A 27,706-nucleotide genomic window follows, 5' to 3' on the forward strand; every position below is an offset into this window, starting at 1 on the left:
ACACTAATGCAGTTTCAGCACACATTATAACCGTTCTCTCTCTACACATGAGTTTAGCAAAACATATGAGGTTAATGGAATAATGGATAGTGAATACAGTATAAACCTAAACATTTTTACATCTTCTACATGTAATTGCAACTGAAGTGTGTCTTTCTGCTCTACTGGTTCTGCCCCTTAAAACAATGCAGGGGAAGTTTGCCTTGCATACTTCATCACAGGTCTATTAATCAGCTTGTTTATTATACATTGTTTGAAAAGTCAGAACCACCAAGGTGGAGTGGAAATGCACAGAATACTACAGTTAGATGCTTTGGCTGTGCTTAAAATAACTTCTGTGTAGCCCTTTTTTGCCTTTGATTTGTTACAAATAGTCAGTGGCGGATCAATGAGATGTGCGGCCCCTGGTATACATCCACATAGCCTCCCCTCCCTTTTAGGCTACTGCTGAGTCTAGATGTGCGCAGATCCAGGCATGCTGCATCCAAACTCTCTGGATTGTGTTCAGTGTGCGCCAGTGATGTCACTGGATCTGCATGCATCTGGGTGCACTCATGTGCCTTGCCTGCCTTCTTCTCCCAGCAGGTGCACCCGACCGGACCCAGCAGCGCAAATAAAAGTTAATAATGAAAGAGAATCCTTTCTGAAATATTTTGCCAAATACTGAACTGGATCCAAACCCTAACTTGCATATGTAAATTTTTTAAGCAAAAAAAACCTCACATGATTTTTTGGGTTTGGATTCAGTTCAGTCAGGCACTTAGATTTGGTTGAATCTTAATCCTGCTGAAGAAGGCGGAATCTTGGCTAATTTCCAAACCAAATCCTGGATTTGGTGCAACCTTAGAAATAATTATTGAAGAAAAAATGTGATGGGCCTCTGATCCCACTGGGCTCCTAGGCTATAGCCTAGTGGAGCCTGTGCATTAATCTGCCATTGGAAATGGTAAACATTTGATATGTTACAAGGAAAACACACATACAGTATATCTAATGGTGATCATCAGGCAAGCAATTAATGTTTAACAGTTACGTAGAAATCTTATGCTATATTAGCTTTTACTGATGTTAGCAGCAAAATCTAGAGTGCCCTAGGCATATGCCATTGCCTACCCCTTGTTCCAGCCCTGATACAAATATACAGTTAGAGATGGTGAATAGAATATGAATATTCCAGAGGAATACTTGGTAATTCAGTTCTAGATGCTTTATCAACTATGGTTGTATGGATGAACAGACATAGTTTAAAACATTTTTGCAGGTTGCAGATGCTGTATGGCATTGTAAGTGTCATTACTTGTGTGTTGGTTTTATGTTTTTTTAACTTTTTTATATTATTTAGGGGCATATTTACTAACATTCAATATATATTTATCTCCAATGTTAGTAAACATGCGCCTTGACCTGCATGTGTGACTATTGAGAAATATGTACAATGTGTCTTTAAATTTGCAAAGCGTTCTGGGATTGTTCTCCATATAAGGAGTGTCAGAAGCTATAGAACGCTGAACCCGGAAGAAGCTGTGCTGTGAGCCTCACGGTTGTATGCACCGCATGGCTAAGGAAGTAGTGAAACATTGATCATGGGAAACTGGCACTGCAGCTAGCAGCAAAGAAAGAAAAGTCAGGGACTAAATGCGTGGAAGCTTAGGTGAAACAACGTTTGAGACTGTGGCAGGGGTGCCAGCTTGAGAAGGGGTTGGGTGAACTGGGTTCTATACAAGGTGAGCTGTGATCATTGTTAGCAATTAGTAATTGTATGGCAAATACATATTGGTAGAGTTACTCACTGATATTTATCTACCTCAAGGTTTTGCTTCACACTAAGCAGTTTGTTTTAATCAGAATAAAGATGCATTTGATCCCGTGCTCTCATTTTCAAGGTGCCTTTGGACTCTGTGCTCATAAATGTGGGTTAATTTGGATGTACCAAGCTTTTACAGGTTAATATTCTATTTGCTGTATTGAAGGACACCTATTACCCAAGTATTGTTTCCCCAGCTGGAGGTGAGGGCTAAGTACAGTAACATTTGTATTTGTTTTAAGAAAAGCACCATTGTGTGCACTTTGTGTCCCCAGCACTAAGAGGTAGTTCTGTGTGCAGGTGGCAATGTTGGAGCACACACACACACACACACACGCATGTTTATAAAGAGTGTGTGCCCCAGCGTGCTCATTATGTACATGTGTGCAGCAGTGATCCTGGCCCCTGTGCCACTCAAGGCAGTGTTTTTGATGCAGCCAACCTTCCTTAAATTTTCCATGTTTGAGTGTGTTTTGTGCCCCTGGTAATCAACTGGGTGCTTAAGCTGGCCATAGATGTTGAGATTTTTAAAAGATAAGATCCTGATCGGGAGACCACTATCTTCTCAGAACGATCGTACGAATTTACCATCAACTAAAAAGACCAATTTGCCAGGAAAACTGAGGGTAGCTGCCTTTTTCATCAAGAAATATTTTTTCTAAGTAATAATTGTACCTTGTTCTTGTTCCAAACTAAAATTAATCCTTAGTAGAAGCAAAACAGTCCTTTGGGTTTTAATGTTTAAATCATTTTTCATTAGAGTATAGGTATGGTGATCCCTTATCTGAAAAACACCAGGTCCTGAATATTTTGGATAACAAGACCCATACCTTTAATACAGACAACCAGGTATTTGACTAGCATTGGATCTGTTCTTTTGCCTCCAGCCACTTATGCAATGCTGTGAATCCCTGTGGAAATTCTTGATATTTTTTTTTTTTTTTTTTATTTATTTTTTTTTAAATTAAAATACTTTAAGATATACAGGGAGTCCTCGGGTTATAAACATCTGACTTACATGCAACTCACACTTATAAACGGAGGTTATTAGAATAATGTACTTGCCTTGCTTGGCCTTTGTTAGCATTTAGTTTTAATAAACCACCGGCCTCAACCCCCTCTGCTGTGTGTTGTCTACTGCAGATCACAGAAAGAAAGAAAAATAAATACTATGTTAAAGTGGACCTGTCACCCAGACATACAAATCTGTATAATAAAAGTCCTTTTTAAACATGAAATCCAAATTCATTTTTCTATTAAAGCGTTCATAGCTGTTGTAAACTTGTTTAAAAAATCTCAGCAGCCAATCAAATATTGGCGCTCCTCCTCTATGCCTTAGGCATAGAGGCGCGGCAAGCAATTACTTTCACTTTCCATTCAGCACTTCCCAGATGTCACTGCTCTCCCCAAATTCCCCTTTTCTCTTAACCATTTAATTGTGTGTAGCCAGGGCATGGGGATGGACATCAGGTCCCCCATTCTGGGGCACAAACAAGATTCTGAGATGATGCAAGGCTTGCCTTAATAACAATGTCCTCAAAATGGCTCCTGCCTGCTATAAGTCTGAGTTCCCAGATTGATGGAAATACGTTTCAAATAATTTATACAGTTTAATTTTGCTTGACTAACATGAAAAATAGGATTTGGAATTTTTTTTTTTTTTTGGTCCCCTTTAAGACAAACCAGAATCTCCATTTGTCTCATGACAGCAACTCCCTTTCTTGGAAGGGGGTGAGATCAGCCTGTGTTAGGCTGTCTTTAGAGTCCTTAAAGTGTTTTTTTTTTTTCTTCTCAATCATGAATTGGTAAAAGCATAGAATTGCTTCATACAGTTATATCTAGCTTCTCATTTCTGCTAGTGAACTTCATTACTTTTTTGTTAGTGAAAGTTTTGAATAAATACTATGTTTTTGCACATGACCTTAAGAGTGTGGTAACACTTCTATTTTTGTGTTATACAGGTATTTAACATGTTATCTCAAAACCCACTATCCAGAAAGATTCTGAATTATGGGAATCTCCCATAGAGTTCTTTTTCATCATGTAATTACAATTTTTTTTTTTTTTTGTTCCTAATTAAAATTAACCCTTATTGGAAGCAAAACAGCCCTTTGGGGTTTAATATTTAAATTATTTTTCAGTAGACTTTAGGTATGGTGATCCAAATTACGAAAAGATCCCTTATCTGAATAACTCCAGGTCCTGAATATTTTGGATAACCGGTCCCATACCTTTAATACAGACAACCAGGAATTTGACTTACTTTTTTTTTGCGCACATGTCTTTTGAAATGGTTACACCATTGTTTCTGTAGGTTAGAATTTGCTACATTTCTATAGCCAAAATGTTGGTTCTTATAACATTTCATTAAAGCCTGTGGGAAGATTTGGAACCAAATTGATGTTTTCACTGTTGAACTGAATTTGGCCCAAAGTCTAAAAAACTTTTGTATTCTATTAAAACTTGATTTCTATTATACTTGAGTTTCAACTCTGTACAATGCAGATCCTGTTTTCACTATTAAAAAGAAGAGAGCATTAATTTTTGTATCAAATTTGCAGCGTACGAAAAGATCTTATGCTTACAAGAAGAGGCAGTAATTTTCTAATAAATCTGTGCACCTTTACAAAGCACACATTGACATATACACTTTTGCTTCTTGTTTGGGTCACTTTGGTACACGACTCCCTGTGTAAAGCACACCCACTAGTGCAGGCTGATGCTGATAAATTAAAGAATTGAAAGGCGAAGTTGGGAGAAAAATGATAAGTGGTGTGGAGAAGAGAGAAAAGGAAGGAAAATGGGGTAGGCATGGCTGAAATCTGGAATACTAGAAGGGAAAAGCAGAAGAGGAAAGCATGTCATGTCTGTGTCAACAGAGAAAAAGCAAATGAGTAGAGTAGAAATAACACAAAAATAGGCTAAAAAGAGTGCAGAAAAAAAACGAACAGAAGGTAAGTTCCATACATATCTATACCGTTCTGATGGATTTTCACTCGTGGTGCAGCTTTGGAAAGCTTGTTGGAACTGTACTGTTAAAATAAAACATTGCTGCTTTTCCATTAGGAGAGAGTGATTTTTGCAGTTATATTTGAGTTTATCCACATAATAATGCAATTTCTGCATGGTGTTTCATGCCAGGCTTCCAACTCCAGCTTGCTCTTTTCAGATGTAGGGAGACCGGAGTTTCAGTTCCCTGTAGGGACTTAGTCAAATGTTCGATCCCCCCCAATGTTTTTCTACATTGTTTGTTTTTTTTTCAGCACCCAGAGCATGCACCTCTTGTGTGCATGTTCATGTGCGCTCAGTCCCTCTGAAGACGTTGGTGGTATGGTGCTGATATCAATGAAATACCGCTCATTCCTTTTTTTATTGAGTGCACATGGGTATGGCTTGATAGATAGAGAGCATTATCTTTGGGTGGAGAAAGACAATACCTGATTTTCACTTTATTTAGTATGATCTCCTCCAAAGACACCATTAGGCGAAGGGTTGGGAGAGCAAGCATTGAGGAGAAAGCCACCTCCCCATAATACATAATAACCTAGGCCTTAGGTTAGTTTGGATTCATCGGCAGCTCATCCCTTTTTTTCATTGGGTGCACATGGGTATAGCTTGATATACATGCTTGCTCTCGCAACCCCCGCCTAATGGATAATACTCTCTTTTATCACTTAGGACTGACGCATGGACACTGCCTTGGCGGGGCTCGTCAGCTTATGTATATTTTGTACAAACTTTGTAACTAAAAGGGTCTCTTTTTACTAAATGTTAAAAAAAAAAAAAAAAATATATATATATATATATATATATATATATATATATATATATATATATATATACACAAATAAATAATATATACACACTGTGGTAGAGTGACCACAGAGAAGAAGAAAAAGGTGTGTTTTTCCTTTAATTTCTCCCCAGTAGGAGAGAGAGGTAAGCTCCAGAAAAAGCATTACTAAACAGAGAAGGCTTTCTCTGTTCAAATGCTTTAGTTGTCAGATCCTGGAACCTATAGGGTTCTTAAAGGAATAGGCAAGTCAGACACTCCATTCCACATGTCCGTTTGCATAATGGAGATAACTTTCAGCAGAAAGGCTGTCCTGTGGAAAGGTATTTAATTCTAATGAGAGAGTTAGGAAGCTCTCTCTGAACAGTGTATGGGACAGGAAAGTTACTTGTCTGTGTTAGGAACTCCCAGAGGGCCTGGGTGCTGCCTGCTGCTGCTAGGAGCAGAGGGAGACGTGACCAGGTGACCGAGTCAAAACTGTTCGAGGAAAGCTAGAAGGTGAGGCTGGTGAATTTATATCCCTGGATGGGAGAGTCAGCAGGGCTTAGTGAGAAGCCCAAAATATTGTGTGAAAGCCATCCTATATGGTGAGAACCCCAGTGTGAGGAAAAATGATGAATGTGTGCTGTTAAACCGCTAATGAACTGTGTTCCTGTATGCCAATATCTTGTTGAAAAGAGTTGCCTTGCCTAAATAAGCCTGAAGGCCTGGTGTCCCTCTCTTTATGCTCCTGATCCTACTCTAAACTTGCCTACCTGCCTAGGTAATTCCCCCAAAAATTGCATGTACAGGCAAGCAGCTTATCACAACACGTATATAATATTACATTATGAGGTCTCTTATCTGCAAACCCATTGTTCAGAAAGCTCTGAATTACAGGAGGGACCATCATCATCATTTATTTATATAGTGCTGTCAAGATACGCAGTGCTTTCATTTCCCATACAGTCCATTTACAGCACATAATCCTAAATCCAGAATTCGTTTCAGAATCCTTCTGCTCTGCTGAACCAAATCCTAATTTGCATATGCAAATTAGGGATGGGCAATGCATACCTTTTTATCAGAAAACAAGGAAGTAATGTTTTTCCCTTCCCACCCCTAATTTGCTTATGCAAATTCGGCTGAATCTTTCGCAAAGGATTCGGGGGTTCTGCCGAATCCAAAATAGTGGATTCAGTGTATCCCTATTCTTTTTACCTTAAAGTCTACTAGAAAATCATGTAAACATTAAATAAACCCAATAGGCTGCTTCTGTATCCAGTAGGGATTAATTATATCTTAGTTTGGATCATGTGCAAGGTATTCTTTTATTATTACAGAGAAAAAGGAACTTATGTATCATTTGCATTAAATGGAGTCTATGGGAAACAGCCTTCCTGTAATTCGGAGATCTATGGAGAACGGGTTTCCGGATACCATATATAACCTGTACCATATATAATACTATATATGTGTGTGTGTGTGTGTATATATATATATATATATATATATATATATATATATATATATATATTATACACACATACATACACACACTGTATTATGTTTTTTAAATATGTCATATAAATGGTGGGTGTTTTATGAGCAATTTTATGAGTACGTTGTATCTTGATAAAGTTCCCTGGTGAGGAGTGGAACGTCTAATAAACAAGTCTATAATATTTAAGTTCATGGTATCCATCATCATTTTTTTTTCATATAATGTATTTTCTGATTTTCACCCAGGCATGTGATTATATAAGTTTGTGCATAAGCCCTCTACTATATGTTTATATATTTTATATATAATATTACTATGTATAATTATGTAACTATAAATAAAGGAATTATTTTCTCAAATATGCTTAATAACATCTGTTTCAAATAGTAATCTTTACTGGTTTGTTTTTTCAGATCATGAATATTAATAAGCAAAGAAGGTAAAACTAATAATAAGAAAAGGCTGATGCAGGCTGAAATGGTGTTTGCCGGGAAGTGTCTGACCTCTGTCTCTTTCAGGTCAGTAAAAATGGTATTCTTTATTTGCTTCCAAGTAACAAACCATTTTCATCCTTTGTTAGCATCAGGGAAGCCTTTTTGGTTTTTCTATCTAGTTTTCACTGTTGTTTACATTGCAATTAAGAATATTTTTTTTACTTGTAATGAGGCAACCCTTTATATACATTACATTTATTGGCTAATTTTATAAATTTTCATGGTATCATGGAAAAAAATATATTCAGACAAAACTTGATTGTGATATTTCCCCCCCCCAATGGCTAAATCATTTAAAGTCACAGTAAAACCCTTGATCACAAATTAAGTTTGCATTTTCCAGTTATTTCCAATAAGGCTGAAAAATCAGGAGTGACAGAAAAATAGTAAGATAAAAACTCCAAAATCAACTTTAATGCATACATGTTTGGCATCTCAGCCGCTTTTAGGTGGCAAGATTTTGCATTTGAGGTTTTGCTTTTGTTAAAAAAAAGTGATTTGTGAAAATATTTGAGGTTGAGACTGTAAAAATACTTGCTTATTGAAGATTTCTGCATAAACCCTACCAGTCCCACCCATCTGTTCCACTTCCTGCTGCCGCCTTTTCCAGGCTCTGCTGTAGAGCCAGCAGCAATCAGCACGCTGCACTTTAGGATAGGAACCAATCAGCAGCTAGGCTGACCTGATAGGAAACTGAAGCCTGTCTTTGCTTGTGTGACTGCAGGTCTATAATTGGCTATTCCACTCCTACTCTGCTTTTGGCAGGGACTATTATGACACGCTCACCCCACATTTGAGGCATGTATAGCTGCAGATCTATACAGACCTCCAAAACCGGGCCATTTTTAAAAAAAATATTATTTTTAGCCCAAAGTGAAACCAGCCCCATATTTTATTTATTATTTAATTATAAATTTTTTTGAACCGCAACCACTTTAAATCACACCCATGTTATCACAATAACATGTCCACATTAATAGTGGTAGCACACCAAAAAAAACCCAAATGGTTGGTGTTTGCGGCAGGGATATCAGGTTAGTCATATTAAGACCCTTAAACCCATATTCCACCTCCTCCTCCCTTGTCTTGTGGATAAGGTCCCCTAACAACAATTTCCAAATGCTAACAAACTGCCAGAACAAACCCCCACCAGGCTTTTGTCCCACAGGCAGAGTAGGATGGGCAGTGTATGGCACACTCTGGGAGCACAGGGCAGGCAGATTATGGCACACCCTGGTAGCACAGGGAGGGCAGAGTATGGCACACCCTGGGAGCACAGGCGGGACAGAGTATGGCACACCCTGGGAGCACAGGCCGGGCAGAGTATGGAACACCCTGGGAGCACAGACCTGGCAGAGTATGGCACACTCTGGGAGCACAGGCCATGCAGATTATGGCACACCCTGGGAGCACAGGCTGAGCAGAGTATTGCACACATAGTGAGCATAGGGAGGGCAGAGTAGAGCAGGAGACAGAGAAACCTATCAGGCCACTAAGATGAACAGTTCATACTGCACTACATACAGTGACACAAAGCTGGTGCCCCTTCAGCAGTTTGTCTGAGTTGTGAACAGGTGAAGAATATGGGCACTTACAGTCTTGGTCTGAGGTGTGAACAGTCCAGGCCTTTGAATAGTGCAGGAGCTTACTGTCTAAATTTGAGGTGTAAACACTGAAGAAATTAGCTGCCCCCTGCATTGATACCTTTTACATCTTACACATGGTAGGGGGCCGCAAGTTAGACACTGGCCTATAACGTTGATTAGTTATACTATATGTCTCCTTTAATAAATTACTTGTTATATTATCACTATTGCGTAGTTCTTTTTTTTTGTGCACACTGTAGGATTATTCCTCCACCAGGAAATATGACATCCATGCCTTCATTCACAGTTGGGAAATGACAAGGGGTAATTTGGGGGCTTTGCAACACCTGAAAATGCAGTAAGCTAAATGCATGAAATCTGCCGCTGTGCCATTGGACTGGATACTCTCTTTAATGCCAGGGGATTCGGCTAGATTCCCAATTTAAGCTTTCCTTTAAGCCTTGATTTATTGTGCTGAAGTAGGCCAATGATGGACTCCCATTGGCAGAGAAAAAATATAGGTTTTCGGTGGTAACTGCCTTAACATTTTGTGGTTGGATAAAGGGTTGGGCTTAAGGAAATGTTTCAGTAGAAAGTAAAAAAAATCTCAAGGCTTTAAGGACACAGCAAAGCATTTGTATGAGTAAATCCACCCTCCCAGTGGAAGATTATATGCTTTGCAGTCAGGGGCGTAACTACAGAGGAAGCAGACCCTGCGGGTGCAGGGGGGCCCAGGAGTTTTAGGGGGCCCCATGAGGCCCAAATAATGAGCAATTTCAATATCTATTGGTAGAACAGGATAACCTCTGGATATGTTTGGGGCCCTAAAACGAATTTGCTGTGGGGCCCAGTAACATCTAGTTATGCCAATGTTTGCAGTTAAAGCTTTCAGTAAGTCTGTATTTAGTAACTCCAGTTCCAATTTGTTCTTTCTGTTAAAATATTTTTGGTTCATTCCAAATATGATCTGGCCAAGTAGCTCTTAGTTTCTTAAGTGAATATGGTGGTTTTTACCTGAATAAGCTGATCTAACAGGTTTTGATTCTCTCACTTGTTTTTTTACCATTTCATTTTTTAAACAGGACAGTGAACAAATGAAAGGCCCAGGGAATAGACTCTGATGATCTGCTGTAATTAAAACTGTAATTAAAAATATATTGAGGGATTCTACAAAGCATTGTTAAAGGAAAACTATACCCCCAAACAATGTAGGTCTCCATAAGAATATCTGGCATAGAACAGCTCATATATAAAACCATACTTCCTGTAAATAAACCATTTTCATAATAATATACTTTTTTAGTAGTATGTGCCATTGGGTAATCTTAAATAGAAAATGTTAAAAGCTAAAGGTCGCCCCACGGTGCACACAAACAAACCAAGAGCACACATACATGTTGGGTTATATGAGCCGAGTTAGTCTTTTGTTTCCACACTTTTTCCTGTTACAGTTAGGGGCACATTTACTAAGCTCGAGTGAAGGATTCGAATGAAAAAAACTTTGATTTTTGAAGTATTTTTTTGGGTACTTTGACCATCAAATAAGCTACTACGGACTTTGACTTTGATTAGAATGATTCGAAGTAAAAAATGTTTGACTATTCAAACATTCGATAGTAGAAGTACTGTCTCTTTAAAAAAAACTTCAACTACATACTTCGGCAGTTTAAACCTACCGAGGTACAATGTTAGCCTATGGGGACCTTCCCCAACAGTTTTCTAAGCTTTTTTTGATCAAAGTAAAATCCTTCGATCGATTAAAATCCTTTGAATTGTTCGATAGATTTTTACTTCGATCGATCGTAGGATTTGCACAAAATCCTTCTAATTCAATACTCGAATTAGAAGGATTTTACTTCGAGGGTTGATTTATTATGTGATACCATCACACACATGATCCACCTTCCAGGTGCTTGGTCAAAACGATATATAAATGAATTTGCAAAGGACCAGCACACTGTTTTTCAAATATCAAAAGTGTTTTATTTTTCACATCACAGTGAGGCGCCCCAAGGCGGGCCGAAACGTTGGAGGCACTGTGATGTGGAAAAAAAAAAATATATAGATATATAGATATATAGATATATATATATATATATATATATATATATATATATATACTGTTTCAAAAAGTACCCGCACTCTGTCTTGGTCCTGTGGTGGGTGCTTGGTCAAAGGTTATCATACAAAGTTCAAATTGGACCAGCACTCCACTTGTATTTTACAATGATTTTATTAAATCATCACCCATATTTTTCCATATGAGTGATGATGTGCTGGTCCAATTTGAACTTATATATATACTGTTGTGTTCATATGTTTATATACCCTGGCAGAATTTATGATTTCTTAACCATTTTTCAGAGAATATGAATGATAACACAAAGGGGTAAATTTATCAAATAGTGAAGTTCCGCCACTAGAGTGAAATTCCGCCACTCTCCATTCATTTCTATGGGATTTTGAAAGGCATATTTATCAATGGGTGAAAGTGAAAGTTCACCCTTTGATAAATACACCTATAAAAATCCCATAGAAATGAATGGAGTGGCGGAATTTCACTCTAGTGGCGGAACTTCACTATTAACTTCACTCTTTGATAAATATACCCCACAGACTTTTCTTTTACTCATGGTTAGTGGTTGGCTGAAGCCATTTATTGTCAAACCGCTGTGTTTACTCTTTGTAAATCATAATCACTACACAAACTACCCAAATGACCCTGATCAAAAGTTTACATACCCCAGTTCTAAATACCACGTATTGCCCCCATTAACATCAATGACAGCTTGCAGTCCTTTGTGGTAAGTGTGGATGAGGCTCTTTATCTTCTCAGACTGTAAAGCTGCTCATTCCTGGCAAAAAGCCTCCAGTTCCCATAAGTTTTTGGGCTGTGTTGCATGAACTGCACTTTTGAGGTCTCCCCAGAGTGGCTCAATGATATTGAGGTCAGGAGACTGAGATGGCCACTCCAGATCCTTAAAGAGATACTGACACCTGAAATTAAACTTTTTTTTACATCTATTATAATATTGGCTTTGCAAGCTACTTCTAACTTTGCCATAAAGTATTTGCATGATGCTTTTACATTACCTGTCTGATCCCCCATGTTCCTGTATGAGGGGGCTGCCATATTTGTGCAGCAGGAGTCCGTTAGCATTAGAAACTGTAACTAACAGGCTGAGATGGGACAGTCAGGTTGGCAAAGTCAGTGTCAGAGAGTCAGGCTTAGGAACTTCAACTAACAATTATATACAAAAACAAATCTCTCAGCAAAAAATGATCAACATGACCTATAGGTAACATTTAATGTACATTCATATGCTACAATTCATTTTTTAGTGTCAGTATCACTTTAACTTTATTGAGCTGTAGCCAATGACCGGTTGACTTGGCCTTGTGTTGGATCATTGTCATGTTGGAATGTCCAAGTATGTCCCATGAGCAGCTTCTGGGCTGAAGAGTGCACATTTTCCTCCAGTATTCTTTGTATTTCACCTGAAGTTATCTGTGTGGTTTTCCTTGCATCCTGAACAATTTTTCTGGCAGTTGTGGCTGAAATTTTAGTTGGTCTACCTGACCGTGGTTTGGTTTCAACAGAACCCCTAATTTTCCACTTCTTAATTAGAGTTTTAACAGTCCTGATTGCCATTCTCAATTCCTTTGTTATTTTCTTGTATCCCTTCCCTGTTTTATAGAGTTCAACTACCTTTTGCCGAAGATCCTTTAACAATTCTTTTGCTTTCCCCATGACTTAAAATCCAAAAAACATCAGTGTAGCACTGGATGATATATATATATATATATATATATATATATATATATCTATATCTCCATCTATCTCTCGTTCTCTTTCACTATCTATCATCTATCTAAGCTGTAGTACTAATACCACACAATTTGGGTTAGCTGTGAGAAGCATTTCTAGTATATAAACATTTTTTTTTAACTAACACACATGATTGTTCATTGTTTCTTTTTTGAGATGGAGGACATTTAAGTGAAAAAATCTTACTTTTTAAGTAATCAAAGGATTTCCTTTCATTGACTTAGAATTATGTCTAATCTCTGACCTTTGCTTCTTTAACATTTCCGGAAGATTTTTTTGAGAGGGTGTCATGAACTTCGTTGTTATGATTTACAATCAAAATATTTTTGTGATTTGATCAAGATTTGTTTTTTTAAGTTCTGTTTTTCCTCTATGTGACCTTTGTTAAGACTACAGTAAATGTTGCAATAAAGATATCCTGTAATGTAAAGTAGACTACGTTCTCTTACTTTGGACTGAAAAAGGGTGCTAGACAGGGCTGTAAGCGAGGCTTCACTAGAGCACATTCATGCTTTATCAGACAGCATTATATTTTAGTAGTAGATCATTTGCACATCTGTCCAGCACTCCAGTCAAGTGAAATTCAACGGTGCCTGGGTGCAACCACCAAAAACAAAAATGGAACATGGAAGAAAAGATCTGCAGATATATAGACAAATCCAAGAAGTCCTTTGAAGTCCTATATACAGACACACATATATGTGTGTGTATGTGTGTGTGTATATATATATATATATTGTAATTACATTTATATCACACAGGCCCAGATAAATTGCAACGTTTTGGTGCTTCCAAGCACCTTTGTCAAGTCATGGACACTAGTGATGTCCGGGTCAGGAAAAACTCAACCCGTACTCAGGTTTGGGCTTCAGTAAATACTCTATGTTGGTGAGACCACATTAGAGACTTGAACATGTGTATCAAAACATTGATCTACCATTAGGAAGGGAAATATCAAGTTACTGCTTTCCAAACATTTTGTAGAAAAGGAACAATTAGGGGCCAATTTATTATGATTTGTTAAATAAAATTTGCAGAAAAAAATAGTGTAAAATAAAGTCGTGCTTTATTTACGCCATACAATCTTGCAATTTGCCACTGTTATTTTACACCACTTCAGACCTTTGTATGTAAGTTCTAGTGGAGGTTGCTCAAAGAGAAAGCACATAAAAAAATGACTCCGTTTTTACACAGCGATGCCTGGTGATGTGTGGCAAATTATTCTGCCATTTTTTACGCCACACAATAAATCTGCTCTTTGTAAACAGATTTGAGGGTTTTTTTTTTGTATTGGAGCAGGTTAATATGCCTTGGTGTGGAGGAAACAGTTATTACATAAATGTTAGGTTTGGTGGATATGCCAATTAGAATCTTTAACCCCCCATGGACTTAATCAAGATTTTTATTTATTTGTTTTTTTTATAGGAACAAATAAACAAATTCACTGTAAGGCTACAAATGTATTGTTATTACTAATTTTTATTACTCTTCTTTCTATTTCAGGCCCTCTCCTATTCATATTGCAGTCTCTTATTCAAATCAATACATGGTTGCTATGAAAATACTGTATTGGTGACTTCTGTGGGTCCTACAATGGAAACATTTTGTGGGTTAGGGTCGGGTGCGGGTCCTACAATGGAAAAACATTTTGTGGGTTAGGGTTGAGTGCAGGTTAGGATGAGGCACAGGTTGAGTTTTTCCTGACCAGGACATCAAAAATTGGCCGATACAAACTGGAAATTATAATAGGCCCTGTTATTTCAAGCACACAGAGCCGCAAACAAACCCACAGTCCCCAAAATGCAAAGTCCAAAATCTTGATGCTTTGTGCTCCTTTCTTGCACTTGTTCCATGCTCCCAGCATCTTAAATAAGGCCTGAAGGGTTAAAATGGATATAAACTTAACACACAATAAATACAAAGTAATTTTTTTGTGGAATTTGTGCATATTATGTTTTTTTAAGTCTTAGTTGCCAAGCAAAACTAGTGTACCAATCAGAAATTCTGTCACATATAAGCTGAAAGGAATGTGTAATGAATAGCTTATTGTTGTTGTTAATATTCTTGTTTTTATTATTATCATTAAATTGGATCGTTGTTTTTGTTATTGGGTGATAATGCTAAATATTTCATATGATAAACAGTATCTATAGACACGTAATTAAATTGTTTATATGTTGTCAATATTAATGGCTTACATTGATTGTTGTTTTGCAGTTTGTTCAAGAGGAGACACCATAGTGTTGTCAGAGATACTATATTTGCCCTATCTTCTGGTCATGGGAAATGTGGTGTGTCCGTGATCCGGACAAGTGGACCTGCTAGTGGTGATGCTTTGCGGCTTCTTACAGGTTGGAAGCAGCTGCCTTCACCCAGAAGAGTCACTCTAACATCTCTTTTGTGCCCTGCAACTGGAGAGCTCTTGGACAGAGGACTGGTAGTATGGTTTGCAGGTGAGTCTACATTTATCTACTGAATATCTGGTTTCAGATAACAATTATTTCTGGATACAAAGGCGTTATGAATGCTACCAATTTCCAAAACTCATAAGAAAACTTATGTTTCAGAAATATGTGATGTAATATTAAGCTTGCAGGAATCTATATTGAGATCTGAAAGAGAATATTTTGTATATTTATATCTAATAATCTCAGAAGGTCAAAACGCAGTTCATATTGCAATAACTAGAGCAATGCCTAGTAATTGCAACCCCTGAATTCTGTTAGATGATAAGTGTACATCCTTGAAATTTACATTGTATAGGTTTTGGTTAAGTATTATTTAAAATCCTTTTCACTTTTTTTTTTTTTTTTTTTAATCAAAATTATATTAATTGGATACCTATTCTGAAAAATGTAATGTGATATTTAAAGTGCTTGGAATTTTTTACTTTGCTGATGATTCTATTATACTCACTGAACAAATCTATATATTTAAATTAGGATCCATATTCATTTTGGTATATCACTGAACCTTGAATGAATGTTGCTGCTTTATTCTTCCTCCTGCATTGAACCCTCCAGTCTTGCTTGCTGTACCCTAGTTTTAATACAGATACCTGAGAGCTGACTCCTTAGCACATATACTGAAATTTATCTTTGTAAATACCAGAATTCTCTGATAAATGTTTAAGTGTGACACTAGGCAGATTTATCAAGGGTCGAATTTCGAGGGTTTGAATTCGACCCTAGAAGTAAAATCCTTCCAATATCGAATTCGAAGGATTTTAGCGCAAAATGTTCGAACGATCGAATAAAAATCTTTTTATTTTATTACTTATGAATTTGAAGACTTTTCACAAGCACAGGACTTTTTATTTAGAAGCCAGTTGGTATACATTATATTTTAAGGATGGGAAGTGTTCTGTCTGGTTTGAATGTAATGGGGTAAGAGGTTAGAGTGTGGGTAATAAAAGTCTTGCAGTACTGTTCATGTGATGCATCTGGGGTTGTCACTGTTCTAAAACATGGATGTTAAAATGCCAATATCTGAGAATGAGAATATTACATGTTCAGTGACTATATAAAATTATTGCGGACAATGTTTTTTCCTATTATTATCATCTTTTCATCATTTCAGTTGAACTTAAGAAGCTGCTTGGATGAGTAGTGAAATGTCTTCAATGATTACACAGCAAGTCCAGTTGCTTTAGAATTACTTATACTAGATAGTTATCTAGGAGGAGTGGAGAGATTTAGAAAGATGAATATCGAATGGTAACTTGAGAAGGAAAGCTCCAAGACGGTTTATTGCCAACAGATTAACCACAATATTGCAAGCTAGAACACTATATTTATTCTGCAGAATGCTTTACCATACCTGAATAAACAACTCTAGACTCTGTCTCTGTTTGTTTAGGATAAAAGCTGCCATATAAGCTTGGTGTGACATCACTTCCTGCTTGAGTCTCTTCCTGCTCACAAACAGCTCTGAGCTCAGATTACAGCAGGGATGGGAGGAGGGAGGGGAAGAGGAGCAAACTGAGCATGCTCAAGCCCTGCCCTGGAGGTTTATGCTGAAAACAGGAAGTCTGATACAGAAGTCCATGTGTACACAATAAATGGAAAGAAATGCTGTGTTTCTTTTGACAGAGGACTCAGAGCAGCATTAGGGTTTACTGGTGTATTTATATAGACCTTTCTGATAAAGCTTACTTCATTTTAGCCTTTCCTTCTACTTTAAACTTTGCCAGTAGAAGATCATTGGTTACTTTGGTGAGTGCAGTCTTAGTTGAGTGTGTTGGAAGCCAGATTGCAGGGGGTCGAGAAGGGAGTTGTGAGTGAGATGCTGGACCAGGCATTTGTAAACAAGCCTTTCAAGCAATTTGAATGCGAATGGAAGAAGGGAAACTGGAAATAGTTGCCAGGAGAGTTAGGATCAAGGGAAGGTTTTTTTGAGGATAGGAGTTTGTGTAAAGATGGAAAATTACCAGTAGAGAGTAAAAGGTTAAATTTGTGGGTAAATGTAGGACAGAGTGCATCAAGATTGGATAAAAGAGGCGAGAGGATATGGGGTCAAGGGAGCAGGTTGTGGGTTTTGAGCAGTCTAGGAGTTTGCTAACTTCATCTAGTGTTGTGGGGGTGAAGTAGTGAAAAATGGATGTGAGTGGACTGCAAGTTTGTCTGAAATTGTTGTCAGATGGGATGTTCAGTCTAATAAGATTGATTTTTTTCTTTAAAGAAATTAGCAAGATTTTAGGCAGTAACATTAATGGGTGGAGGGTGCGGAGGGGGGGCAAAGTAGTGCTTTAAATGTGATAGTCGTTGCAGTGAATAGAGAAGAATTAAAGAAGAGAATTGTTGTACTTTAGCTATTGATAGAGCTTGAGCAGGAGAGCATGAACTTAAAGTGGATGAAGTCAGGATCAGTTCATCACTTTCTCCAATGTTGATCTACAGCTCATCTACTACATCTGAGGTACAGCGTTAAACTAGTGTGCAAGGGTTGGGTTGAGCTGGTCAACTGTGATGGGTGGTAGAAGGAGCAAAGGAGTCAAGAACTGTTGAAAGAGCATTGGTGTAGAGAGAAGCTGCTATATTCGGACAGGAAAGACTGTTAATATGAGAGATTTACTGTGCCGCTATAGTTGATATTTTGTGTGGATCAAATGTATTGATGTTCTGTACATGTGGGTGGAGAGAGAGCGCTGTGATAGCGCAGGTGAAATTTTGCCAAAATATGTTATTTAGTCTACCACGTGAATGTTTTTCAGGGTCTGGGGTGGAAATTCTTTATGGCATCAGGCTTTAAAGCCTATTTTTAGAGTAGCATTGACAATATATTAAATTCAGTTTTATTTCCTATTTGCCATAAATAAAAGAGCTCTTTATTCTTTGTTTAGAGTAATTATCAGGTGTACCACAAGATGGCTCCACTTGATTGCTATGGTTAGTCTCAAGTCTTGAGAATGGATTAAACCTATTTGGGTTGAAAAAAATGTGTCAGTCAGGTTCAAACCTTGCCCTGCATCTGCTAGCATCACTTTATTGCATTTGGAAAAAACCCTTACTAACTTTGCATCACACAGACTCATACTCAACTGTATTTATGACAAACTCCTGAATGGTGATTGAAAAATGAATAAATTAAAGGCATTAAGGGATATTATTTTCTAACCACCTACACAGTGAAGAACCACCTGTTCCTTTGTTTTAAAGGGATGGCCTTGTGTGATTTCCAATTTGAAAAATATCCCCTGCTCCTGCTGTGTCTCTCTATCATATTGGAAAAGACTTATAAAGAGCTTAAGTTGCATTGCTATGCACAAATAAATACTGAATATAGCTGTGGCAGGTGTCATGATCTTTCATTTAGATATCCTATCATTAGATTGATGTCTTTTTGAAGAATCAGAGGCTGTTGTTCAGGATCACTTTCTGTAGGTTTTGTGTAATCTCCCTTAACTTTATGTTAAAGGGAAACTCTGGCTTCCAAACCAAAATTTGATGAGGCCCACATAACACAGAATCCCCTAATATTCCCATCACAGTTACCTGTTTCTTCAAAAAGTATGAATAAATGTAATTTTCTATGCTGAAATACAACTGTTTAACAGTTCTTCTCTTTCTGCATTTGAAATACTGGCAGGGAAGGAGGGACTAAAATACTGATGTTACAAATTGTAACAACTTCTCCACAGCTTATAGACAGCATGCATGAACTACATAACCCACAATGCATTGCACTGTGATGTTCCATTCCTTATTGAAATCACATGTGCAGGGAATTGTGGAGGATGCAGTCTAAGGACAGCTGGCTGTTGATACAAAGTAACAGTAGTCAGCCAGCTCAGCAAAGTAGTCAGAAAGACCAGCAGAAGAGTAGGGGGCTAGGCTAAGGGAACTGTCAGAAACCATTAAAAATCATGAAAAGTTTGCATATTTTTTAGTATATTTTTTTAAATGATGTATACTGCAAAGTTGATTGAAATTATGTTTACTTTTCAAAACGCTTGTTATGTGTTTGTGGAGTTCCCCTTTAAGAAGGAATTATCAGTAACTGGAAGCTGGCTGCTGTCAACAGTGCTGTCTATGAACCAACTGGTTAATGCATATGCTACTTAGAGACTGTCCAGATAAATGTGGAAATTCAGTAATCTCAGATAAAATAGAGCATTTAAAACAAAGTGTGAAGTTAGTTGTGTAACTTTGGGTTAACTTTTAGTATGATTTACAGAGAGATATTCTGAGATCATTTGCAACTGGCTTTTTTTATTTGTTGTTTTTGTGTTATTTATCATTTTATTCAGCAGCTGTCCCGTTTGCAATTTCAGTGATCTGGTTGCTAAGGTACAAATTACCCTAGCAACCATGCACTGATTTGAATAATACCAGAATATGAATATGAGAGGGCCTGGATAGCAGGAAGAGTAATAAACAGTAGCAATAACAATAAATGTGTAGCCTTGCAAAGCATTTGTTTTTTAGATAGGGTCAGTGATCCCAATTTGAAAGCTGGAAGGAATTTGAAGAAAAAGCCAAATAATTCAACTGTAAAATAAATAATGAAAAGTTGCTTTGAATTGGCAATTCTATAACATACAGTTATATAAAAAAAAGTTTGGGAACCCCTCTCAGCCTGCATAATAATTTACTCCACTTTCAACAAAAAAAGAGAACAGTAGTCTTTGATTTCTTTTCATTTCATTTTCAACAGCTGAGTAATGGGTAATGTGTTTTCTGAACAAAGATTTTTAGTGAAGCAGTATTCAGTTGTATGAAATTAAATCAAATGTGAAAAACTGGCTGTGCAAAAATTTGGGTACCCTTGTAATTTTGCTCATTTGAATGCATGTAACTGCTCAATACTGATTACTGGCAACACCAAATTGGTTGGATTAGCTCATTAAGCCTTGAACTTCATAGACAGGTGTATCCAATCATGAGAAAAGGCTACAAAAAGTTATCTCAGAGGTTTAAAATGTCCGTTTCAACTGGAAGAAATGTAAACAGGATATGGAAGGCCACGGGCACAGTTGCTGTAAAACCCAGGTCTGGCAGGCCAAGAAAAATACAGAAGCGGCATATGTAGAGGATTGTGAGAATGATTACAGACAACCCAAAGATCACCTCCAAAGACCTGCAAGAACATCTTGCTGCAGATGGTGTTTCTGTACATCGTTCTACAATGCAGCACAATTTGCACAAATTCTGTACGGCAGGGTGATGAGACAGAAGCCCTTTATGCACTCGCGCCACAAACACAGTTGCTTGCTGTATGCAAAAGCTCATTTAGACAAGCCACAGTCATTTTGGAACAAAGTGCTTTAGACTGATAAGACCTACTGTAAAATTTGGTGGAGGTTCAATCATGCTGTGGGTCCAATTACTTTTGGGCCCCTGACATGAAGTGATTGTTTTAAAAAAAAAAAAAAAAAGGTTTTTTTGCATGTTTATGCAATCCTTTTGTTCAACCCACTGAATTAAAGCTGAAAGTCTGCAGTTCAAATGCATCTGAGTTGTTTCATTTAAAATTCATTGTGGTAATGTACTAGGGACGCACAGAATCCAGTATTCGGTCAGAATTCTGCCTTTTTCAGGAGGATTCGGCCGAATCCTAATTTGCATATGAAAATTAGGGGCGGAAAGGAAACATTGGTTTGGTATTCGGCCGAATACAAAATGGATTCGGGGGTTCGGCCGAATCCAAAATAGTGGATTTGGCGCGTCCCTATAATGTACAGAACCAAAATTAGAAAAATATTGTCTCTGTCCAACTATTTATGGACCTAACTTGTTTACATTTTGCTTCTGTAGCAGTTAAAGGCTTTATTTCCTATAATAAGCAATCAATTGCTAAAAAGCTGTATACTCTGCATTTTTGGAGATATTCTTGCTCTGTTGCATCTCCCTCCCTTCTCTTAAGCTGGTTATAATGGATATCTTACTGCTGCTATTGTGCCAGAGAGAGAACTGAATTCAATGTTAAAGAAAAAGTATTACTTCGAATAAGTAATTATTTCAAGGCCTATTTATCAAAATTCTTTTCTACTTCGAATAAACTCACAATTTAGAGAAACTCAAATGTTTGCTTTATTATGAAAATTTTTTAAAAAAATCAAATGCCTCAAAAGTTTAAAAAAACTCTAATTTTGGAGTTTACAAATGCGAATTAAAACTAGAATTTAAAAAATGGCTTGAATTTTGCCTAGGACAATTCTCATTGACTTTAACATAAACTTGGCAAGTTTTTTGGTTTTTTACATTCAATTTTTTGATTATTATTTTTTTGCTTACTAAATACCAGACATTACAGTTTTTGTGCAAAAAAAAAAATCCAATTGTGGCAAAAATTCAAATTCGAACCTTGATTAATCACCCCTTTATGCAACCAAATATGGCATAGTATCTTGGAACATAAGGTACATTTTCCCAATAGCCAGAAAAGTAGTTGTACAGTGTGCAATTGACTTGTAGTTTGAAAAAAAAATTGTGTTTAAATTTAATGGCATATGTAAATCTGCATTGGGTATAACAAAACTTGATGACCATGGACAAGAGGAACTGTGTCAGCATTCATATTCTTCTTTGCGCGGCTGATATTTGAGCTTATTATTCTACAGCACAGGAAAATGAAAATTACTTTTCTAAGACATACTCTAAAGTAGTCCTAATGAATCCTTAGTATATTGTATGTTTCAGGATGTATTGTCAAGCAATATATTTGTGATTAACTGAAACCACTTTAAAGTGTGTATCTGTTATTCAGTATAAGTTGATGACTTGCTCTTGGCTGGGTACACACTGCACCAGTGGAGCAATTGGTTTGGAGCAATTGCTAATTTTTTTTTCTTTTTTGACGAAGATACAGAGCAAAAACTTCCATTGATACTTTGATAGAGATATATATATATATATATATATATATATATATATATATATATATATATATATATATATAGACAAATACAAGATTCCTCTGCACTCAACCCATTATCAATATATTTAAGACAGAGACATTTTGTGCATACTGCTACTGAAAAATGCCTTACCCTTTAAACAAAACAGGGATTGTTTGTCCATATATTGCAATATATTTAAGCTGGCCAACTACGTCAAAGTCATCCCATATCTGGCCAGTCCTATGCTCAATTTTCATTTGATTCATTAAGAATTCTATGGTTTCATTATACATTTTACATTTTATAAAAGGGACGAATACGTTTTACCTGCAACTTACTAGCTGCTTTCAAAGTAAAACTCCCAAACTTGGCTGCCCTTTTATTAGACACCAGTGGGATCACCTGACTATAGTTGGAGGGGGTGGGAGCAAGATATGGACAAACAATCCCTGTTTTGTTTAAAGGGTAAGGCATTTTTCAGTAGCAGTATGCACAAAATGTCTCTGTCTTAAATATATTGATAATGGGTTGAGTGCAGAGGAATCTTGTATTTGTCTATATGTATTTTGTGGTCACACCCTCATTGCACCCCCGCCTAATGATTTTAAAAATTAGTGGTGAGCACAACTTTCCCTTGTTTGTTATAGTTCTACAAGAGCAGTGACCAGCTCCATGTTGTAGCTCCCACCCCCTCCAACTATAGTCAGGTGATCCCACTGGTGTCTAATAAAAGGGCAGCCAAGTTTGGGAGTTTTACTTTGAAAGCAGCTAGTAAGTTGCAGGTAAAACGTATTCGTCCCTTTTATAAAATGTAAAATGTATAATGAAACCATAGAATTCTTAATGAATCAAATGAAAATTGAGCATAGGACTGGCCAGATATGGGATGACTTTGACGTAGTTGGCCATCTTAAATATATTGCAATATATGGACAAACAATCCCTGTTTTGTTTAAAGGGTAAAGCATTTTTCAGTAGCAGTATGCACAAAATGTCTCTGTCTTAAATATATTGATAATGGGTTGAGTGCAGAGGAATCTTGTATTTGTCTATATGTATTTTGTGGTCACACCCTCATTGCACCCCCGCCTAATGATTTTAAAAATTAGTGGTGAGCACAACTTTCCCTTGTTTGTTATATATATATATATATATATATATATATATATATATATATATATATATATATATATATATATACACACACACACACACAGTAAACACTCATATTCATTTATAAATGTAACACTTTCAAACAATTGTTTAATGTTTAATCCCCAAGCACTGCCTCTCAAGTTTATAAAGGAACACCCTCAGCCACTCTTATTGGCTGGTGGTGCCAATTCATGTTGAAACCCATCCCTCCAATATAATTTTAGCAGAGTGCACCTAAGTGTGTCACATTGATAAACCATACCTAAAGCCATTGTTGGAATGTTAGATGTTAAGATTAGTGCTACTGCTGGTTAGAGGTATAAGGTAGGATGACATCGGGACTGGGCTTTTGAAGGAGTCTAACATATCATATTTGGTTAATATTTCTGATACATTTCCTCCTTTATCAGAGCTGAGACAGTAAAGCATGCTGCCTTAAAGAGATACTGACACCAGAAAATATTTTTTTTTTATATCTTAAATAACATTGTCTTTGAATGTTAATTATCATTTTGCCATAAAAGTATTTGCATGATGCTTCTACATTACCTTTCTTACCCCAATGTTCCTGTATAAGGGGGCTGCCATATTTGTGCAGCAGTATTCCGTTAGCATTAGAAACTCTTACTGACAGGTTAAGAACGGACAGTCAGGTTGGCAAAACAGGTTTATGAACTTCAAGTAACAATTACTTACAAAAACAGAAAGATCACTGAAAAATGATCAGCATGACCTATATTCATGCAGATTAATATTTTGAAAATAATTTTTTAGTGGCAGTATCACTTTAAGAAGACATGATTTATCAATGCAGTTCTGCCAGTGCCACCTCAGAGATTTTACTCCAATATGCTCTTTGTCCCAAAAGAGGTGTATTTTTGTGTTTTTTTGCAGGATTCCCACACTTGTCACTCGCCAACAATCAACTCTCTTGATTATTTTGTGAATTACTGTTCATTTACATTGAAAAAGCACAAACTTGTGACTATCTATGCTGATCAGGCATACTTTCTGAAATCATTGAATGATTTTATTTGTAGGCCCCAAAAGTTTCACTGGAGAGGATTGCTGTGAATACCATGTCCATGGGGGTCCAGCTGTGGTCATGGGAGTGTTGCAGGCACTTGGTGAGTTCATCTTCATAAACATCTGTTATTGAAATCTAGCATTTTAAATTACTTAGGAATTACATTGAATTACTTGTGCTCTATAGGAAATTTTAATATAATTCAGTCCCAAGACATTTAGTAAAATACATATTGAAGCCTTTTTTGTGGACAAGGTTGGACAGCTCTGCCTCTAAAATTTGTTGCACACAAAACTGCTAAATATAGGAGGGTTAAAGCACCAACTGGGGGTCACTTATAACCTTAAGCAGAACTTAGCCCAATATGTTGCCTAAAAATCACCACGGCTATGTTATCTATTTTTTCTATACCGAGCAAATATTTCAAGACAAATAATTGTTATGGTACAGTAAACTTTGGGTTCAATTACAAGTGTGTCCTTATTGCATTAATCACAACTACAGCTTTTTTTTTAAATCTGTAGGTAGCGTACAAATGTTGCGTCCTGCAGAACCAGGGGAGTTTACAAAACGAGCCTTCCAGAATGGAAAGCTAGATCTGACAGAAGCAGAGGGTCTAGGAGACCTTATACATGCAGAGACTGAGATCCAGAGGCGGCAGGCACTACGCCAGATGTCTGGGGATCTTGGACAGCTGTATCAGAAGTGGAGCCGCAGGCTAGTTACGGTTAGATTATTAAAAGTTTCCTGCTAAAAGGAGGGTGTACGTTCTTAACATTGCTTCAGCTAAGTTTACATGCGATAAAGCAGTTATCAAAAAGTTTATGTACCCTTTTACATTGATATATTTCTACTGATTTTTTACCTGTCGAAGCTTAGAAGAAGCCTAATAATGATATTTTTCTACTTCAATTTTACCAAGCTGCTGACACAGTAGAATTGCCTAATTTAAAGTGCTGGTAGCAATTTTGCATCCATCCACTTGAGCTCATAGGATCTGTTCTTCACAGAGCTCTGTTCTTCACATGGCTCCCCATCACCTTACTGGCAACACCCATGTGGCACACATCTTCTGGAGGGAAGCACAGCTCTTTGCACACTTAGTTTGGCCACATTGGGCTGACCAGGGGCCAGTCAGATCATTAAATTGCAGACCCATTGTCAGAGGGCAGCATCAGTGCAGCAATGTGGTCCCCACCCAATGGAATTTTCAAACCTGCCTGAAAATCAGTCAGATATCTATAGAGAAGACAGAGTCGGATAAGCTGCCAGCTCCATCTAAAGGGACAGAATCTGTAGCTTAAATTTTCCTGTGTATAGCCAACTTTATTTTATTAGTGTAAATAGGTGTGCCAAAAAGAGAAGCCATGAGTAAATAACAAGACTCTTTGGGGCTTCGTAAATGAGCCGAAGTGTAATACTGCACTCACTTTCCTTTTGTCATTCTGGTAAACAGAGCTATGCTAAGGAAGATAGAGAAAGAGGGATTTCAGATCTGTATCCCAAATATGTTCTACTGTGTACAATATGTGTTGAAGCCTCGATAAACCCCATTCCTGTTTTGAACTGAAATTTTCCCCATGTTGTTTACAGGCTCTGGCCCATATAGAAGCATTCATAGATTTCAGTGAGGATGACAATGTTGAAGAGAATGTCTTGACTACAGGTAAAATTGAAAACAGTCACCAACCAGAAAATATACTTTCACTTTCCATGCTTGATTTTAGATACAGCTGTATTTTGCGTGGACAGTGTGGACACTCTAGATTAAATCATAGAACCACAATAAAAATGTGTTCCTTTTGTAATGATGGGTGTAGGGTGCTATACTGATTATACCACACAAAACCTCATTCTATACAGCATAATTTCTGTGTTATTAGTATGCCATCTGGTGGGTCAGAATAACAAAGTACCAAAAGAAGATGTACATTCTGGATACCTTTAAAATAACTTGCTTGCATGATCAATCAGTTGTGGCAAAATTTTAACAACACTACTTGGCTGGCAGCATGGCCAGGTCATTCAGGCAACACCTCCTTAAAGAAACAGTAACACCACAAAAATGAAAGTGCTTTAAAGGAATAACAATATAATGCAAATGGAGTATTTGCTTCAGAAACCCAAATATACACTTTCACTTTTTGGTGTTCCCCTTGTGTCTGAAGCAAACACACCAGTTGTACGAGTGCAGGACAACATTAAATTATATTTTCATTACTTTAAAACACTTTCACTTTTTGGTGTTCCCCTTGTGTCTGTGAGCCATGTACTTTACATTGTATTTGGCACATTAAAATGAACTAAAGTTTCATACAAGGCTAAAGTGTAGAGGGCTGTGTATTGATTCAATTTCTATCTTTGCAAAGTTCTCATAAGCGCATGCATTATATTGCTCATTAGTTTGTAAATAAGTCTTCAACTAGTTTTGCAGCTAAAACTATTTATAGCTTTAAAGGAATACTATTGCTGGAAAACATTTTTTTTCAAAACGCATCAGTTTATTCTGCTGCTTCAGCAGAGTTTCTGCACTGAAATCTTTTTTTTAAAAAACAGATTTGTGTATATTTAATTTTAAAATTTGGCATGGGGATTGACATCAGTTTCCCAGGTGCCCTCAGGTCGTGATTTGTGCTCTGATAAACCTCAGTCACTCTTTACTGCTACATTGCAAATTGGAGTGATATCAGTTCCCTTTCTTCTGTCCTTGGCAGCCATGCTATGTTGTACAGTTGAAGTATGTGCATTATCGCCTTTCTTTTTTTTTTTTTTTTCAATTGGCAGTTGATACAGAGGTAAGGAAGCTTCGGGAGGAGTTGGAGGAGCATCTTAGAGACAGCCGGCGAGGGGAGAGACTTAGAGATGGACTTCATTTGGTTTTAGCTGGAGCCACCAATGCTGGAAAAAGCAGCCTGCTTAATGTGACTAGTATGTTTCTCTGTTTAATAATAGGATATTCCAAATCTCCTAGGTTGTATTGTATGGTTCCCACAGTCTTGCCACAACAATTATGTAAAGAAAAATTATGTAGAGTTGCAGTTCTCCAACTTGAGAGCATTACGGTGTGAGTTATAGTACTCCAATTTGATAATCAAGTAAGAGGTCGTTTTCCCAAATGGGTTGTCAAACTTATTATATAGTGAATAAAGTACCCCCTCTTGTAAAATATAAGGATATTATAAGTTACCGAGGAGT

The 27,706-nt window shown here is 37.1% G+C and overlaps 1 protein-coding gene across 2 annotated transcripts in view; it reads left to right on the forward strand.

Annotated features, from left to right (window-relative positions):
• Positions 1-1,495: 1,495 nt before the first annotated feature.
• gtpbp3.S (GTP binding protein 3, mitochondrial S homeolog) overlaps positions 1,496-27,706 on the forward strand; it is a 42,120-nt gene continuing 15,909 nt past the window's right edge. Inside the window, exons 1-7 of one of the 2 annotated variants that reach the window (XM_018239875.2) lie at positions 1,496-1,724; positions 7,494-7,598; positions 15,207-15,442; positions 24,525-24,611; positions 25,036-25,238; positions 26,105-26,177; positions 27,296-27,439. In XM_018239875.2, the coding sequence (XP_018095364.1) occupies positions 7,546-7,598; positions 15,207-15,442; positions 24,525-24,611; positions 25,036-25,238; positions 26,105-26,177; positions 27,296-27,439 (796 nt within the window). In that variant the 5' untranslated portion in view covers positions 1,496-1,724; positions 7,494-7,545. The remainder of the gene's footprint in view (positions 1,725-7,493; positions 7,599-15,206; positions 15,443-24,524; positions 24,612-25,035; positions 25,239-26,104; positions 26,178-27,295; positions 27,440-27,706) is intronic. The other variant, XM_018239876.2, reaches the window with a different exon arrangement.

This window comes from Xenopus laevis, chromosome 1S (genome assembly GCF_017654675.1).
Source record: "Xenopus laevis strain J_2021 chromosome 1S, Xenopus_laevis_v10.1, whole genome shotgun sequence".
NCBI classification, from domain to species: domain Eukaryota; kingdom Metazoa; phylum Chordata; class Amphibia; order Anura; family Pipidae; genus Xenopus; species Xenopus laevis.